This window comes from Buceros rhinoceros, unplaced genomic scaffold, assembly GCF_000710305.1.
Source record: "Buceros rhinoceros silvestris isolate BGI_N320 unplaced genomic scaffold, ASM71030v1 scaffold27772, whole genome shotgun sequence".
Lineage (NCBI taxonomy): Eukaryota > Metazoa > Chordata > Aves > Bucerotiformes > Bucerotidae > Buceros > Buceros rhinoceros.
In genome coordinates this window covers 25,982-42,158 of record NW_010398802.1, presented here as the reverse complement: position 1 = coordinate 42,158, position 16,177 = coordinate 25,982, and the positions used below count along the sequence as shown (strand labels likewise).

At 41.0% G+C, this 16,177-nt stretch overlaps 1 protein-coding gene across 1 annotated transcript in view; it reads right to left on the bottom strand.

Moving 5' to 3' along the window:
* Positions 1 to 3,308: 3,308 nt before the first annotated feature.
* The window catches only part of LOC104489129 (transducin-like enhancer protein 4), a gene marked incomplete at both ends in the record, with an annotated part of 38,126 nt that continues 25,257 nt past the window's right edge, over positions 3,309 to 16,177 (bottom strand). Inside the window, 2 exons of the mRNA XM_010131247.1 lie at positions 3,309 to 3,383; positions 12,479 to 12,541. Coding sequence (XP_010129549.1) covers positions 3,309 to 3,383; positions 12,479 to 12,541 — 138 coding nt within the window. The remainder of the gene's footprint in view (positions 3,384 to 12,478; positions 12,542 to 16,177) is intronic.

Genomic DNA, 16,177 nt, shown 5'->3' with positions numbered 1-16,177 from the left:
ACAACTCAATTTTCTAATACAGGAAATGAAAACATCATTCTTAATTAGATCACATTACTGATTTAAGGCTACAATTTGGGTGTTGTTCCAACAGTGTGATCTTGCGGATTCTAATTTAGAAACATGCCGCTCTGACACGTGACAAGATACATCACGCTGCTCATCCCAATACACTCAACTTGGAAAACAGCGCAGGATGTGCAGTACAAATTGCTCCAAGCAGGAGCACTGTACCATACTGTCCATGGCAAACACCAGAAGCAGAGCCTGGCTGCCCACAGGTTCAGAGTCCTCCTACGGCAGGCCTATGACACCCAGTTTTGGTTTAGTTTTTCTTTCTGCCCATCTCCAGAAGAAGATAGATTATATTTAACGTCTTTCAGTCCGTCGACAGTTTTAAACTGAACGTGACCTGTGAAAGAAGTCATTATAACTGTGTTTCATTCCATTAAACACAACCGGTTTATTGTCAGGAGGACAAGCAGTCTCTCCCAGTTCCAGCTTACTTCAGTACTTTGCATTTAAACTGCATGGATCAGTGATTTGGTTCATTTACCAATGAAGATAGAATAATATTGCGAAGTTAAAAGGTGCTTCATCAGATTCCATTAAATCAGAAGATGTTCATACAAAAATATATACACGTGAAACACAAAGAAAGATGTGATTCGGACACATTCAGTTCTTTTCTTGTGCCATCCTCCATTCTGGTAAAACTTTAAACTCAAAGCCAGGGTTCCTCTATTCGAAGAAACAGTGGGGTGAACTGAAAAGGGTCCCCCAAAGCACGGAGAAAAGTGAGCCACAGTTGTCTATCAAAAGCTCAAATACTGCTTCTGTCTCCATCTGATACACAGCTCAATGGGTAACCAAAAGATGTATTTTTAAAAGTTATAAACAGCAAACAAATTTTAGAAGCTTGTAAAATATCACAAGGTTAAAAGAAAACAAACTCTGTCAGACTTATCAAACAGCAAAATAAAAGAAGACAACATAATTAGAGATATAGAAAAGCCGTAATTCTGAATTACATTCTTTGTTTTATTTTTATTGGTATTCACTTTACAAAGTGTGACAAGCCTTTTTTAGTCCCATGCTACATTTTCACACTTTAAGTCTCTCTAAGTGCAGACATAACATTACTGTGGGTACTCATGCAACTGGAACTTAAGGTTTTTTTGCTAACTTGCTATCCTATTTATTCCACATTTTTTAATGAACCTTTTAAAGATTAGATTACTTCTCTGTAAAATTGATGGAACACATAATTTCAGTCCATATTGCTACTCTTTCTCTGATAAAGAGAGGGCCACATAGCATTTCCTAAGTTAACGTAAAACAGGAGAGAGAAAAAAGGTGGTAAAGCAAGGTAAATATCAGTCTCGTAAGGGAGGTGAAAGCTGTCCAATTTTAATGCACAAAACCAAAAGTTAGATATTATGAAAATTTGAGACAATAGAATTTCAAAGACTTGAAGAGATAAATTTAGACCGCAACAAACAAAACAGAAAATCTACTTTTGTCTGTAGTGGAAGACCAACAGAAGTTACTGCCAGGCTCCCAGACAAGAGTTTAGTCTGTTTATATTTATACAGAGTGGTTTAGTGATTCATGAAAGCAGGATAAAGGTAAATGAGTGCAATAGCCAGTACCTATAACATCACACATTTTACATTGATCAACTTACTCTTTTCTAGAAGGCAAATTGCTTTTTGAAGTCTCCCTAATACATATAAAGATGAACAGCAAAAATGTGCTCAAGTAGACTGCGAAGTATTAATATACATGCGTGTGCACGAACACACACACACAAGGATGCGGGCACATACACACGTTATATACACACATGCAGCACACACATATATAAAAACTTCTTAAACAAAGAAGCCAACCTTTAGCCACTTAATTTATGCAAAGAATGTTAATAGAAGGCAATATTTTTGCTTAGGTAATGAAAACTAATTGAGAAATTATTCATCTCCCACTCTTCCCACTGGAGCGGAAAAGACATACAACAAATGTTATTCATGATTCTACATGACTCGCTCCAATTCACCCCCTTCTTTCTAACAGGCACTTCAGAGGAAATAAAGGTTACTCTTTTCCATTTATATCTTCTAATTGACTACCAGTGTTTTCTTGTGGTCAGAGGGACACAAAATAGAGTTAGAAAAAGCCTATTAAAACCAAGCTACAATCAAGACTGCTGCTCTACGCTACCGTCAGCAATGATCAGAGAGTCCTGATTTCCTTGTTAAAAGACAGAGGCATAATTGAAGCAATATCTTCACTTCAGATTGATTATTCGGCGACCCTTATCCACATCTTCACTCAGCAATTTGAATTTTAATGAAAGTAAATGGAATAATTAGCATTTCAAAGTGTGTTTGATACACTGAATAAAAAAAAGGAAAAGACTTTTATGTATAATCTATACACAAAAGAAAAAGCATTTGGGAGGGCGCAGAAGATGGGAAGTACAGTTGTAGTGTCTTCATTAGAATAACTTAAACAACGGCTTGCACCAGCTGCATAATTATACACGTGAATAATGTGCTATTAAGCTATGACTTCTCACCTTTATTTTCTGTAGTGTGAACAGCCACGGCTTTCGTTCTTACGCCTTCCATCTACAGCTGTAAAATGTAAGCGCTGTGGCTGCCCACACCCATAAAACCTCGCAGGGCCGCTATACCAGGCTGACGCTGCTGGCAGTAAAGCTTTTACTAGAGGGGCTCTACACAGCCGTATTTTTAGATGACTAGGATCCAGGTGCCTATGAGCACACTGGTGATGAGTCATTTTGCCATCGATTTTGTTTGTTTGTTTTTAAAAAATAATAGCTGTTTTTTAATGTAAGGAAAAAAAAAAGTGTGGTGAATATTCACAGTCTTGAGCCACCACCACCGAGAAACAGATGTGGGCAGCAGGGATGGGAAAAACCATCCCACAGCACAGTGCGTCATACGACGGCTACCTGTTACAGTGACTGCAGAAACAGAGTGGCATGTGGTATGCAAAGGAAGCAATGTTACCTAAGAAGGACAACAAAAAAACCCCAGATACTGACCCAGCTTTGGGGAGTGGGTAAAATACAGACAGTAATTACCTCATTAGTCTTCTAAGCAAGCAAGTTAGTGCAAGCAAAGGTTTCAGGTAGTAACCAGCTTTTAAGAAGATCAAGCTATTGAACTAGACCACCGCCCACAACTTTTGCCCACTCAATGGAAAGGAGTTTATACAAGAGAGAAAGAAAAAGAAAAGCTATTTACAAACACTACTAGAGCTAAAACTGAAAGACCACATACCCCAATGATTGCGTTCAGTTCTGCCATAGTCACTTGTTTGGCACGCTCCACAGCCTGCACCACTTGTTGCTGGTGCTATAAATGAAGATCGGAAACAGAATAAAATTATTAGTTTTCTAGATTATTAAGCACAGATTCTTCCTTTTACCTTTTTTTTTTTTGCTTTTCAAACACATGTAGGGCTTGAAACAACTGTTCGCTCACAGTCAGTCAGGTCCTGTGTTGATCTGCAAGAGTGTCAGGAGAGGGGAGCACTTTTTTATCCCATTACTTGCCAGAATTACACCTTTGCTCCCCAAAGAGCTATTTTACAACCTAGCTAAACAGGCAACTGCCTTCCTTTTGTTCATCAGGACAGTGTGCTCTTGAACTTACACACCAACTTAAAATGCAAGACACTTTCCTCGCAGCCATGGAGACTCCGATTTAAAAAAAAGTGTACTGAAAGAGAAAGGTATGTATTTTCAGTAAGCACATGGCATCCACATCACTTAAGGATATATAGATTCTCCTTCTAGGAACTCTTGAAAGCAGCTCAACCATTAGAAAGAAATTTAAAACGCCGTTCACAATTCTGTCAAACACATGGAAGAGAACTAATTATTTCAATCCCCAACATTTAAATTTTAATAGCTTTAAAAAGTCCATCAAAAACACATGGTCTCATTAACAACAGAGTTTACAAGCCTCAGTGGTTATATTGCCTCAGTTTGAGTGATACTGTATTCCCGCAGTAAATTTAGAACTGCTGTATGTTGAAAACTGATTGATAAGTATTTGAAAACATCAACTACAAATAAAATAAGGTCCTTATCTTGCACCCAGATCGACGCCTGGTCAGAGAACCGCTGGTGGCAAATTCACCTGCACAGGCAGCCTCGCAGAATCAGGGTTACAGGTGACAAATTGCTGCAAGGTGGGGTCAGAGAGAACTGCAAGTAGGTTGTGTCATCTGCACTGGGAGTAAGTCAGTCATCTTCGATTTACAGCCATGGGCTGAACGTAAGTGAGCTCCTGCCTATCTCAAGAGGTGCTGAAACCTAACGATGAAACGTGTGCTCTATATTGAAAACGTCTAGATGTACTTTGGCGAAAAGTTGAAGGAAAAGGCTGAGAGGGCCTCTTTAAAGCCTCCAGTCTGGCCCCCATGGCTGTGTACACAGGCAGAGCAGAGCCACAGTACGGACAGTGCAGCAACATCTCTCCTGACTCCTTACCAGGGGCAGAAAGCTGCATAAAGTAAGGTGGGGACCCAAATTCTCAAGACTTCTTCTGACACAAGAGTAGGTGAAGAGCATCAGAAAGACTTCCCAGGCAGCACCCTGAGTCCTGCTGGGAGAGGGAGCCCTAAGGAAGGGCTCCTCTACCTCGACGGCTTGGCAATTCTCAGATTTTCCAGCTCTAAGTACAACAAACAAACAAAAATGGCATTTTCACTTACAAACTCTCTCCTGTACAAGCCTCAGGGTAAGGAAAAGCAAGTCTAAAAATCCACCTGTAACTGTAAGAAATGCTGACCTCAACTATGAAAAATGGATGAATGTAAATAATGAAGGATGTAATTTAGAAAGACTTCTGGAACAAAGAAAATGGTTTTAAGGTTTGTTTGTTTTTAAGCAAAGAAGAATTAAATGAAGGAAATGCCAGGAGAGCAAATACCATATTGCTGCAAACAAAATCACAGCAGTCCCATTTAGATTTTTGTAAAGCTACAGTGCTAACGTAAACCAAATCTGTCACTTATAAGCAGACAATGTAAAGAACAAAAAGCAGGACAAACATGAGCAAATGTGTTCTTGGCATTCAGAAATATAAAAATAAAAAACTGCAGTGGTGTTATCACCATCACAAGTCACCAGCAAAAAGGAAATCAGGATACTCAAGCTTCAAATTCCTGATGATGTGTTAACATCTCCAGGTCATCCCATGTTAAGGATAGCCGCAGCTTTCATCATTATGTAACTGAAAGCCTAGTGACACGCGGTTCTATATGGCAATGGGGTGGTCATAAAAATTCATTTTCTGGTGGGTGCCAGCCACGTCAAAAATGAATCACAGTATTTTTCATTAAGTTATCCAACAAAAAGCCCCAAAATTTTTTAAAAAAATTCACATTATTTTGAAAAAATGAAGTAAGATACTTTACTGATAAGTTTACAGTCATCTTTGTTTTCCTACAAATTCCTAGGTGATGCTTTTTGAGCTGAGGTGAAGAAAGGGACCTAGCTCTTGATTTGTATATATGAGTTTTCAATTCCAACACCCATTTGATTAAATCATGTTCCCAGAGTCACCAGCAGACGAAAAAACTTCTGAGTTTTTTCTCACCTACAGAAAGCCACCCTGAAAACATCAGTTACAGAAATTACTCCAATTTTCATTGGAGGTTTGAGGGGAAAAAAAAAAAGTCAACCCCACAAGTTTGAAAGTTTTCCTTTCCTTTAGAGCAAACATACAAATAATGGGTCTCAGGAGCACTTGGGAAAAAGGTTATTTATTCCCAGGTGAGCGGATGTGAAGTTCAAGGGGTAGAGTACCAAAATCTCACTTTAAGATTTCCGCTGGAAAGCACTGCAAGACTGAAAATCCCTAAGGAGCCACACAAGGCATCTTTCATTGATTCTAACAGGTTTGGGATCCAGCCTTCACAGAGAGGAGAAAACCCACGGGCCTTGCAACACTGAACCTAGATTAGGTATGGTAGAGACAATTAAAACCCTCCTATTTCTAGCTGCTTTAACATTGATTTAATCTTCAGTGGCATAGTAAGTAAAAGACTCAAAATAGATGGGGTGTGATTAGCCTTTCCACTGCTTCCACCTCACTGCAGCAGCCGACCAGACTCCTGCACATCTCCCCAAAACCCCATGGGGGGACCTGCCCTGAGTGACTCCAGGGCTACTTCGAGTCACAGGCACAAATCACATAAAGACAGAGAAACAGCAAAGTCACCCCATGGAGTGGCAGAGCACCGTGAGGGGTCTGGAGCCCCCACCGGCTGTCCCTGGAGCTTCTGAACCTGGAGTGGGTAGGAGGCTCAGTGTTACTGACCACGTCTCCAGTAACAGGTTGAGATCTCTACATGCAGAGAAGGAACCCAACTGGGCTCCGGGGGCCCTCTGCGACCCGAAAACAAGGAGCAGGGGCCCGTCAAGCCAAGCAAGGTGGCAGCTGGCTGGCCCAGCCCGCATGGGTACCCAAGGATGGATGGCTTCAAGGCTAACCACCTGCTTGAACACTTCCCCAGCCAGCGCACTGGTAACAAGCAGCATTATGCTGAAAACGAGGAGTACACATTAGCCTGCCCATCAAGCGATCACACAGCGATTTACAGCCAAGTGAAAACAGCAACCACAGAAAAAGGGTTACTTTTATCCCAACCAAATATAGACACAGGGCTGCAGCTTTCACACACATTTAATGCTAGCCTTCCGCTGTGCACAAAAGCAAATGACAGAGCCATTTTCAACAGCTATGGGAAAACAGTATTTTGCATTGCATTTATCAGGCCAGAGCAATGAACTCAGTACCCTGCCCTGCCTGTCACGCAGGCAAGTATCGTTTCTCCTTTTAACTTCTTCCCTGTCTCTTCTCTTCAGCCCTTTTTGCTTTCTGTAACGAGTGGTGTGTCTGCACTTGCCTTGTGTTGGAAAATCACCTCCTTTCAGTCTCACAGTGGGTAGCAACAACAGAGACCACAAGAAGGATGTAAGCTTTTTCACCATCACATTGACTCATCACACTGTCTTGTCACCTGGCGCTGGCTGCTGCACAGGCATTGCAGCATAGTGGAAAATACCTGGCCTTTTTATACCATGTCAGAGAGCCCCATGTTCCCAGTGACAGAGGACCCAAGCTGACATCAGCCGAGTGGCTGAAGCTCCTCCTGGCACGCACACACAGATGCTGGTGTTAAAAATGCCTAATTACAGCCTGCCTTCAGCACCACCACCAACATCCAAAGCAAAACTCACTGAATAATTCACTTTGCAGAAGGAAGCGAGCTCTGCTCTGGTTAATTCACACTACTGTGGTGGAGTATTAAAGATATAACATACTACCGTATGTTGTTATATCTATTAGGAAGGTGTACAGAACAGGTCTGGCTTCAGCCTGCTGCAGTGCCATTCTGTAAAGTTCCATCTATAGAGGGAAAACGGGACTAGACCATGTCAAAAACACTAGTGACAAATGGAGAGCACACACTCATCCTCAGTGGAGTACAGCACACACTTAGAAACTTAAAAGGGATCAGCAGCATCACTGCAACCAGGCACTCTAACTCAAGACAAGACATAACAACCACTTCATAAAAATGTAATATCATTAGCGATAATCCAAGAATTGCTATTAAGTTGCCACCCTTGGTAGAAGGATTACAGCTATCTGACAGCTTCCTTGTACTTAGTCTAGTAAGTACTTACTCTAGCTCTAGACTGGGGCAAGTCTAAGCTGGAGGAAAACAGCTTTTTCTTCTGAGCCTCCCACATCTCAGATGAACTACTTCCTTTTGAAAAGCATGTAAAGACTCCTGCTCTGCTTCTACATAATGGATCTCACACACCTTAATCTAAATTTACTGAACTTTAGAAGCACCTCTAGGGAATGGATGTACAGAGAAGAGCAAGGACGTTATGGCCCGTATCTCTCTTGCAAAAGGAAAACCATCAACTAATATTAAAGCCTGCAGCACTTCCTTTTTGTATGTCTGTCGGCATGTGTGCATGCCAGCCCTTGGCACGTTATCGTACTTCCGAGTACAATGGACCACCTTATCAAGCACAGGGAACTGAAGATCCTTCTGCCTTGTCGTTAGCTAGCTCACTGGCAGTTGGAAGGGAAAGCATGCCTTCCAAAAGAGCTTCCTACGGGCTCCTCCAGCTTACATAACGCTTGAAGCGTGGCATGGAAGTTGACTGGAGTTAACACCATGATCATCTGTCTGGCTTCTCAAGCAGCTTTTTCAGGTTGTGCTGAGCTTCGGGTTGCCACAACTACATCATTAGCTGTAAATCAGCCAGCTTGCTTGTGTCTTATAAATATAAGCACAGTCAATATTTACTCAAAAGCAGGTAACAGTGATATATGAGTATCTCCAGCTACACTGAACAAATATCGTTATCCAGAACAGAAGGTCGTTCAGCACTCCATAGCCCACAGGGTCCCACAACGACAGCCACAGGTTGCACCTAGCTACACACACCACCTTGGCCACACAGTGGGATCACCTAGTCCCACTTGAAAGTCACAGGTTTGTGCAAGCGTCACACTGTGCTGCAGCTGGCAAATTCAGTTGAGAAGAAGAGTAGACTAGCAGAGGCAAGATCTAAAGCTTTACACCCAAAATGAATTGCATCTGCTGGATAAATCATTCAATGAGGTGAACATTGAACTAGCTATACCAGCTGCAGCAGATCAAAACTAACAGTGCTAACAACCTCCAAGCATCTGCCTACAACCTCGCAGGCATCCCCTTCACCCTATGCAACAGGAACTACTTTGAGCACACTGGTATCTCTCAACTTCACAGGGAGGTGCAAAACAACTGTTGCAACACAGGGAGCCTACAACTGCAACAGGAATTGAACACGCATCACTCCTGAGGGCCACCTCGTACCTCAACCACAAAGTTCCCGTCAAAATGGAAAGCTCACATTTCTTGGTGCTGATTTTTACAGTCTGCCTAAGTCAGAGTCAATGCAAAAACACGGTACCACTTGACTGTGTATTTAGGCAGGTTAGGAATTTTATTTTCAATACATGCTTAGATGATTTATAGCACAGTAAAACTGACTGAAGCCTGGAGAATTTCCTGAATACTTTACTGGATTGCCCCCTGAAACAAAGCAGACACTAGTACACAGTAGGGTGATGTATTATAATTGCACCCTTTTCACAAGATCTGTAGCAATTTTGGCCACAATTTCTTACTTCTAAGTGAGTTATCACAAGCCATTGATTCCTTACAAAGTTAACAAGCAATAAGACAAGTTAACCTGGTGCTATTATGAGGCAATAATGCTGCCATCAGTGCATGTAACCACTGTATTTCGTTCATTTTTCCCTCAGGCACAATACAAAGGAGCCTGATCACATTTTTCAGCCACTATTCCACAATTAGACTGTATGCAAAATGCATAAACAGCAAAAGCATGCTGCAATTCAATTCTCTATTAATCTAGATGATGAAATAAAGAGACTTCCATTAAGACACTCACTTTTTAAAGACACAAATTAGATAGAAACCAAGACTCGCAGAATACTCAAATCCGGAGATCTGTTCTGTTTTGCCTCATCAGCGTATGCCAACATAAAGTGATTTAAGTGTTTCTAGTAACAGGGGTCAAACAATTACCAAGATTTTCCTAATCCCAATACCCAAACTATCACCATCAGTGGCACTGTCAAGACATGTGAGGAGTATTTTTGTGCTTCCCCTTTCAATCCCTTTCTGCTGTCTAGTCCCCCTTCTCTCTTGCTGGTTGAGCTGAAAAGCACACTTGCCTCCACAAAGATGAATGTGCACACCAGCTTTGGGGAAGTGCCCCCTTTTGTCTTTGTCAATGCATGTGAAAACACTCAAATCGTGAATTTTTTGACCTCTCCATCTCCTCTGTAACCCAAAGAGCTTTGACCCCATGCAACAAGCACAGTGGAAGAGCTGTCAGTGCAGGGGGTACGGTTGGACTCAATGACCTTAAAGGTCTCTTCCAGCCAGATGGTTCTGTGATTCTGTGACTTGGCAAATGAGACATGCAAACAGGTGAAGGAAACATGAGTCACAGAGGCTCACTAGTTCAGAAACCATACCAGAGCATGTTTTCAGATCTAAAACTGCTTAACTGAAAGCTCTGAACTAATGTCTAACAAAGTAAACAGAGTAATTACGCACACTGACACTGGCGCAGTTACATCCTCACTGGGTGGTACTGCACCCACGACAGAAGCGGGGCAACTTAATTTTACAATATGGATCATCTCAGTGGTCTATTTACATAGTTCTTATAACTAGCATATCAATGACAAGCTACTGCAATGGCTAAGTCTAGAATTACTTTAAAATTGCTCTCCATGCCTAGCTTGATGGCCAGGAGGTTGTTCAACAGTGATCGGGGCCGTGGCTCACAGTTCACAAGCCACTGCCTGTGAATACCACATGAGAGATTCTGCCCAATGGAAGGAAAGAACAAAGCACCATCTGCAGCCTTCACTGTGCCTTCTCCTTCTAAGGCAGGGGCTTAAGATGTACAAGTACCAGTTTACGGGAGAATGACTCCAGGGTGATTTAGTTCCAGGGCCAGGAAAGCACAACGCACCGGGAGCAGAGAAAAAGGACAGAGCTCCTGCTTACCTGAGTGGATGCCACTAACATCAAAGCCCTAAAACCCATATCTTCTTTTATTCCCCCCCCCAATTCCACATGAGCATGTAGAGAGGGGGTGGAGACCTGCATTTTCAAAATCAAAGGCCAAACATCTATCAGTCACTGTGAATCAAATACATCTTTCTTCTAATGTATTCTAAGTCCATGTTATCCTTTTGCTCATCTCATTTGCAAGAAACACCTTCTCCAAGAAAGCATACGGGCTGGGCTTGTGGAAGCACAGCAAGGAGAGCAGTGTGACTTACAAAGTTTGCTTAGTATTTCAGCTGAAAACAGCAGTGCCAGTAGTAGTATAATGGTACAAAGTTTCTAAACACAGTACCGCATACTCTAGAGAAATGTTGTGGAAATGCTGATCCCAATTTTGCAACAAATGCAATGTCTTTGCCAAGATCACAGCTTTGTCTGCCAAGTACTCACCCCGCCTTTGTTTCAAAATTGTGTCATTTTAGTGCTCGCTTTAGCATGAGTATGAATCAGCTCTACACCTCATTTTTATATGCTGTGCTACTCCTGCACCACAAATAAAATCTTTTAACTAGATGTACAGAGATTCTGGTGCAGTCAACATACAAAATCAACAGCAACTCATTTTATATCCTTGCAGGTTAGGAATTCTGGTCCCCAAGCAATGTAGCTAGATCATTACACATCGTTTATTTTCCACAAATCTGTCTTTATAAAGAGTCCAGCAGCACTCGTGAACATTGTCAGGTTCTAGTTCTGATAGCAATATTCTCATTTCAAACATACACAGATGCACAGGCAACGCATTAGCTGAGTGCTAGTACTGAGCACACAGCCTCTCATTTGCAGCAGGATGAACAGCTCTCTTGAAAAGCAGTGGCATTCTATGGAACAATTGAAAAGGTGGGAGAAAAAGTTGCAGTGTATTCTCAGGCACAATGTTTTATAGATGGAATGCACAGAAATACACCTTCCAGCTTTGACTTCTCAGCTACCAATTCTACTGAAATGAAACCATATGCATGAAGCCATAGATGTATGTCCGCCTGCACCAGCAGACTCCAGCCTCTTTCCTCCACCAGGGTAGGCAAGAGAAGCCGTTACGTACTCAAGGTCTCCTTTCATGACCACACTTTCATTTTATGTCACACATCTCTGGCTCCAAGGCTTCCTCTCCAGCTCCCACCAGCCTCCCCAGATCCCAGTGCACCTCAAAGTATCTAGAAGCACTCAAGATAATACAGACAAATCATAACTCGGAGAAAATAAGCGCTTAGAGAAATTAGCTCATAGCCAGTTTCAGTCTTCTGCCTACGTTCTCCAAATACACAGAAAAGGATTTAAGATAATAGGTAATCTGGAGCACAGAGGCAAAAAAGGCAGGAAAAAAGCTTCATCTGTATGCCTACTGTGTCGAGTATCACTACGTGGCATACCAAAATAGAAGTTTTTGATGAACTTTAATGTCCACTGTCAAGAAGGTAGCACAAATCATGCCTTTCTAGCATTTTTGCAAGCTGTCCACTGATTTCAGATCACCAAATTCATAACTGTGAGATAAACTGGATTGTGCATGAGAGCACAATATTTAAAACAACTATAAATTTTCCATAGCACATTACAACACATTCGATTTTATAAATATATTTAAATAATATCATATTGGACTTGGAGAAGATAACACAGTTACAGTGACAACTGCACAGGCAAAAGTCATCTAGAAACACTCAAAATCTCAACTCGAAGTCCCTCTTTTGGAATAGATACGATGATACGTATAGATATATTTAGATCAGCACCAGTACAAATAACAACCTACCTCTTGGGACAGGAAGGGAATGACTTGCGCACATATAGCGTTCAGCCTCTTGACAATTTCTGCCTGCAAGTGACAAGAAGAAAGAAGTTCAAGTGTATAAATTCTCAGACATAATTGTCACCCATGAACACAGAAGATAGATTTGTTTGGTCTCTTTCATGTCTATTCATCCCGTGGCCAGGAGAGATTATAAAAATAATCAAAAATATTTGAACGCAAATTCAACAGTACCTAGGAAGCTAATAATATCTGGCTAAAACTTTTCCTTAAAAAAACACAGTTTAGAATTGACTCAAAGAAAAGTTAATTCTGATTACGCAATCAAAGGCATTTAAAGAAAAAATCTTCACGAGATGTAACAGAAAAGATAAAGAAAATGCTGTGTATTGAACTGATCTCTCTCAAGATGCAAAGAGAAGGATCATTTCAAATTACAGCAATGTCACTGTAAGTGAAGGAAACAAATAAACTTCTATACCAACAATGCATATCATGAGAATATTAGCAACACGATATACAACTTCACTGATAATCATTCTACTACGTATTTTAGAAAAGGATACTGCAGTCTTGTATCATAGTTACGCTGTTATCAAACCCGAGGTTAATAGTAATTATTTTCATGTTGCAATTGTGATCAGAAAGGAATAATACACAATGTTTTATTTCCATATTGGGGATCAATTCTTATTCTGTGTATTTAATCTGCAAATCTCAATAGATACAGAGGAGATTTGGAGAGATAACACAAGATTTACAGCTCCAGAAACAGAATATTTAAAGACACATTGACTTTCTTGCAATAAATCATAACTTTCTTATAATAAATTGTAACCAGGATCAGCTCCTCATTATACACTACTTCAGAACGCTATTCCCCTTGCAAAGTAACTAACTGTACAACAAAGATATACAAACTTGTGCAATTTAGGCTTCATTCTTTTAACAGCAGCCCTTCCATCCTTTCTGCTATGCTGTCTTTTAAATTGTGAATACTCAGGGAAAAAACTATAAAGCAAAAAGGCTCAGAACCAGTAGTAAAAAAGTCAAAACCATAAATAAAATAAATCTGGGTTTAAGGAATATTACAGTTACACGGCTACCCAAGCAGAAGACATGGCACACGTGTGAAAGTAACTCTGCCCCCTTGTGCATACTGTGATACACTCAACACACGGTACTTCGCAATACAATTTCTTCATTTCCCTGGAATCCACAGGTTATCTATACAGCAATTTCTACATTATACTGTCCCATATCTTCTCACTGGTCTTCACTGTTCATGCAAGTCCTCATCTCATAAAGTTATGCATTGTAATAATTTTTTTACATTCATCTCCTAAACCTTTTCTGTTTATTCAGCTGCATAGGTATCTTAAAGGACACTTGAGAGTATGTTCTCTTCACCACAAAGCTAAACTGACTGCTAATTTCAAAAGTCTGTATGTGCCTATAATATCAGATATCCCACAACGTAAAACAAAAAATTTTCCTTTAATTAGACAGTGTTCACTATACTAGCTGACACAGAGATATACAAACAGATCAAGTACAGAAAACAACAAGATGTGTACATCCAAGCTTAAGCCAGAGAGGCTGCAGAATCCAATACAGCATTAACTGAGGATAATGTTTGATTAAGGAATTGTAGAGCATAATACAATGCACAGCTGCAAGGTATCTGTGCTGTAGTCGTTCAAAAATCATCAGTTTCGTCACTTCCAAATTTTGGGTCCCACCCATGCTCCTGGGGTTTTTTTAAAGGAATCTCCCAAGTGCCTTAAAAACAAAGAGAAAACTACACCTCCTGCTCTTTGAGGCTTTTTCACACGAAAACTCCGAAGTGCTGCCATCCTGTCTTGAGCTGAAGCCCCTCTGACCTGCCATTTAAGACACATGGGTGCCTGAGTAGAAATAAAGACACGTGATGCTTTCCTCCACCCCAAAACAATGCCTCCCAGACATCTTTAAAATGCCTGTCACAACCTTTCCCACCTCTTGCGTGGCTCCTGGGGCAAGCCTTTGCCTCGGCTTTGCTCAGCCCTCTTCCACCAAAGCTTTGTTAGCTTGATGCCTCTACGGCACTGCTTAGGAACTGACAACAAAACTGGCTCGAAGTGCCACGCAGGAACTCCACAAGGAATTTTAAAACGCTTGTAGATTCACAGATTTTAAGGCCAGAAGGGACTGTTACAATTGTCTTATCTGATCTCCTGAATAACGCAGCCTATAAAACTTCACCTACTTCTCCATTAAACCCTTAAATTCTGGTTCAGCTAGAACACAGCTTAGTCAACAAAAATAATTTTATTCAGCTCACTTCGAGACATATCTTCTCAATTAAGGCACCCAACCCCAGCTATTCCAAGCTATTTCAGCTATGTTGTTTTTCTTTTGATCACTTCCCTCCCCACTCCCCAACAGAAGAAGTATGCGTCTCTTCTACTGCTCTTCTGGCCAAAAAGCACTTGAAACATATTTGTTCAGTATTTATACAAAAATTCACCTCCGGCAGATTCTGAGTTTGGGGAACGTTAAGCTAGAGAGCGTCTTCCAAAAAGCTGTAATGAACGGGAAACAGGTGCGTGAAAGTGAACGGTTACACAACTGTAATAAACCTTTTGATACCAACCCCCTGGACTGCAGAACAGCAAGTCTTTGTATGCTGCATGCAGCTAAGTGAGCCGATGAAGACATTACACGTTCTGTACCAAAAAAACTTTAAACCAGAAGTTTTCAGATAGTAAATACAGCATACCCTCTGCCTTGACACTGCAACTGTCTCTGCGACTAACTCTATGGGATTACACCACAGCCACAAGCTTGATTGCTTACCCCAAAACACAAAATAGAAGTTAGCTGCCAGGTGCTAGCTCAAGTGGGTTTCTTTCAACCGTACCCTACAATTTGAAGGTGTAGGTACTGACGATATAGGTTAGCACCTCGTTAGACCTATTCTTTCTGCCATTGGAGAGGGCCTGGAAATTTATCCTTTGTGTAAAGTACAAAGTCAAACACAAAAGAAAAACACGAGGCCACTTCACATTTCTATGTTCACACGTATTTTTAAACCCCTATGTTTAAAAACCAGTTTAGTATCTTCTTTTTTTCCTCTTAGACATCAGGTCAATGGGTTTTCACAATCAGACTAATTGGCAGGAGAAGGAAAAAGTATGATTTCATAAAATCAGCCAGCCAATTCCTCACATGAAAGCCAAAGTTGCCTCGGAAACACGGCCAGTTCCGCAGTCATCTAATTTTGCCTCTTTTGTCCCACAGGACCAAGCTTTAGAGAGGCATCATTTATTTACAGACCTTTCCACTGGGCTTCAGTTATCGGCCAGTAATACTGTGGACACACACACTTCTAATGGCCGATGTTTGAAACCAAGTCTAATCAGATGGCGCAGCGCCCAAACTCCTTTTCCAGCCTAGCCATTAAAGGATGTAGGTTATTGCTGTTGTCACCATTGATATTTGTCATTGTAATGTAATTAGGGCCTTAAAATGATGCATTACAGCCCTTGGCACAGCTTCTATTAAAATCTTTTCTTCTGCTCACTGAACTGTGACCTGCTTTCTGATAAATAACAGACAGACAGCTTTAGGGTGAGGAACAGATTCATCAAAAAAGTATTTTTCAACTCTGAAAATTAAATAAATAAATAAATTACAGAGGGCAACCTAAGAAGAAAAGTA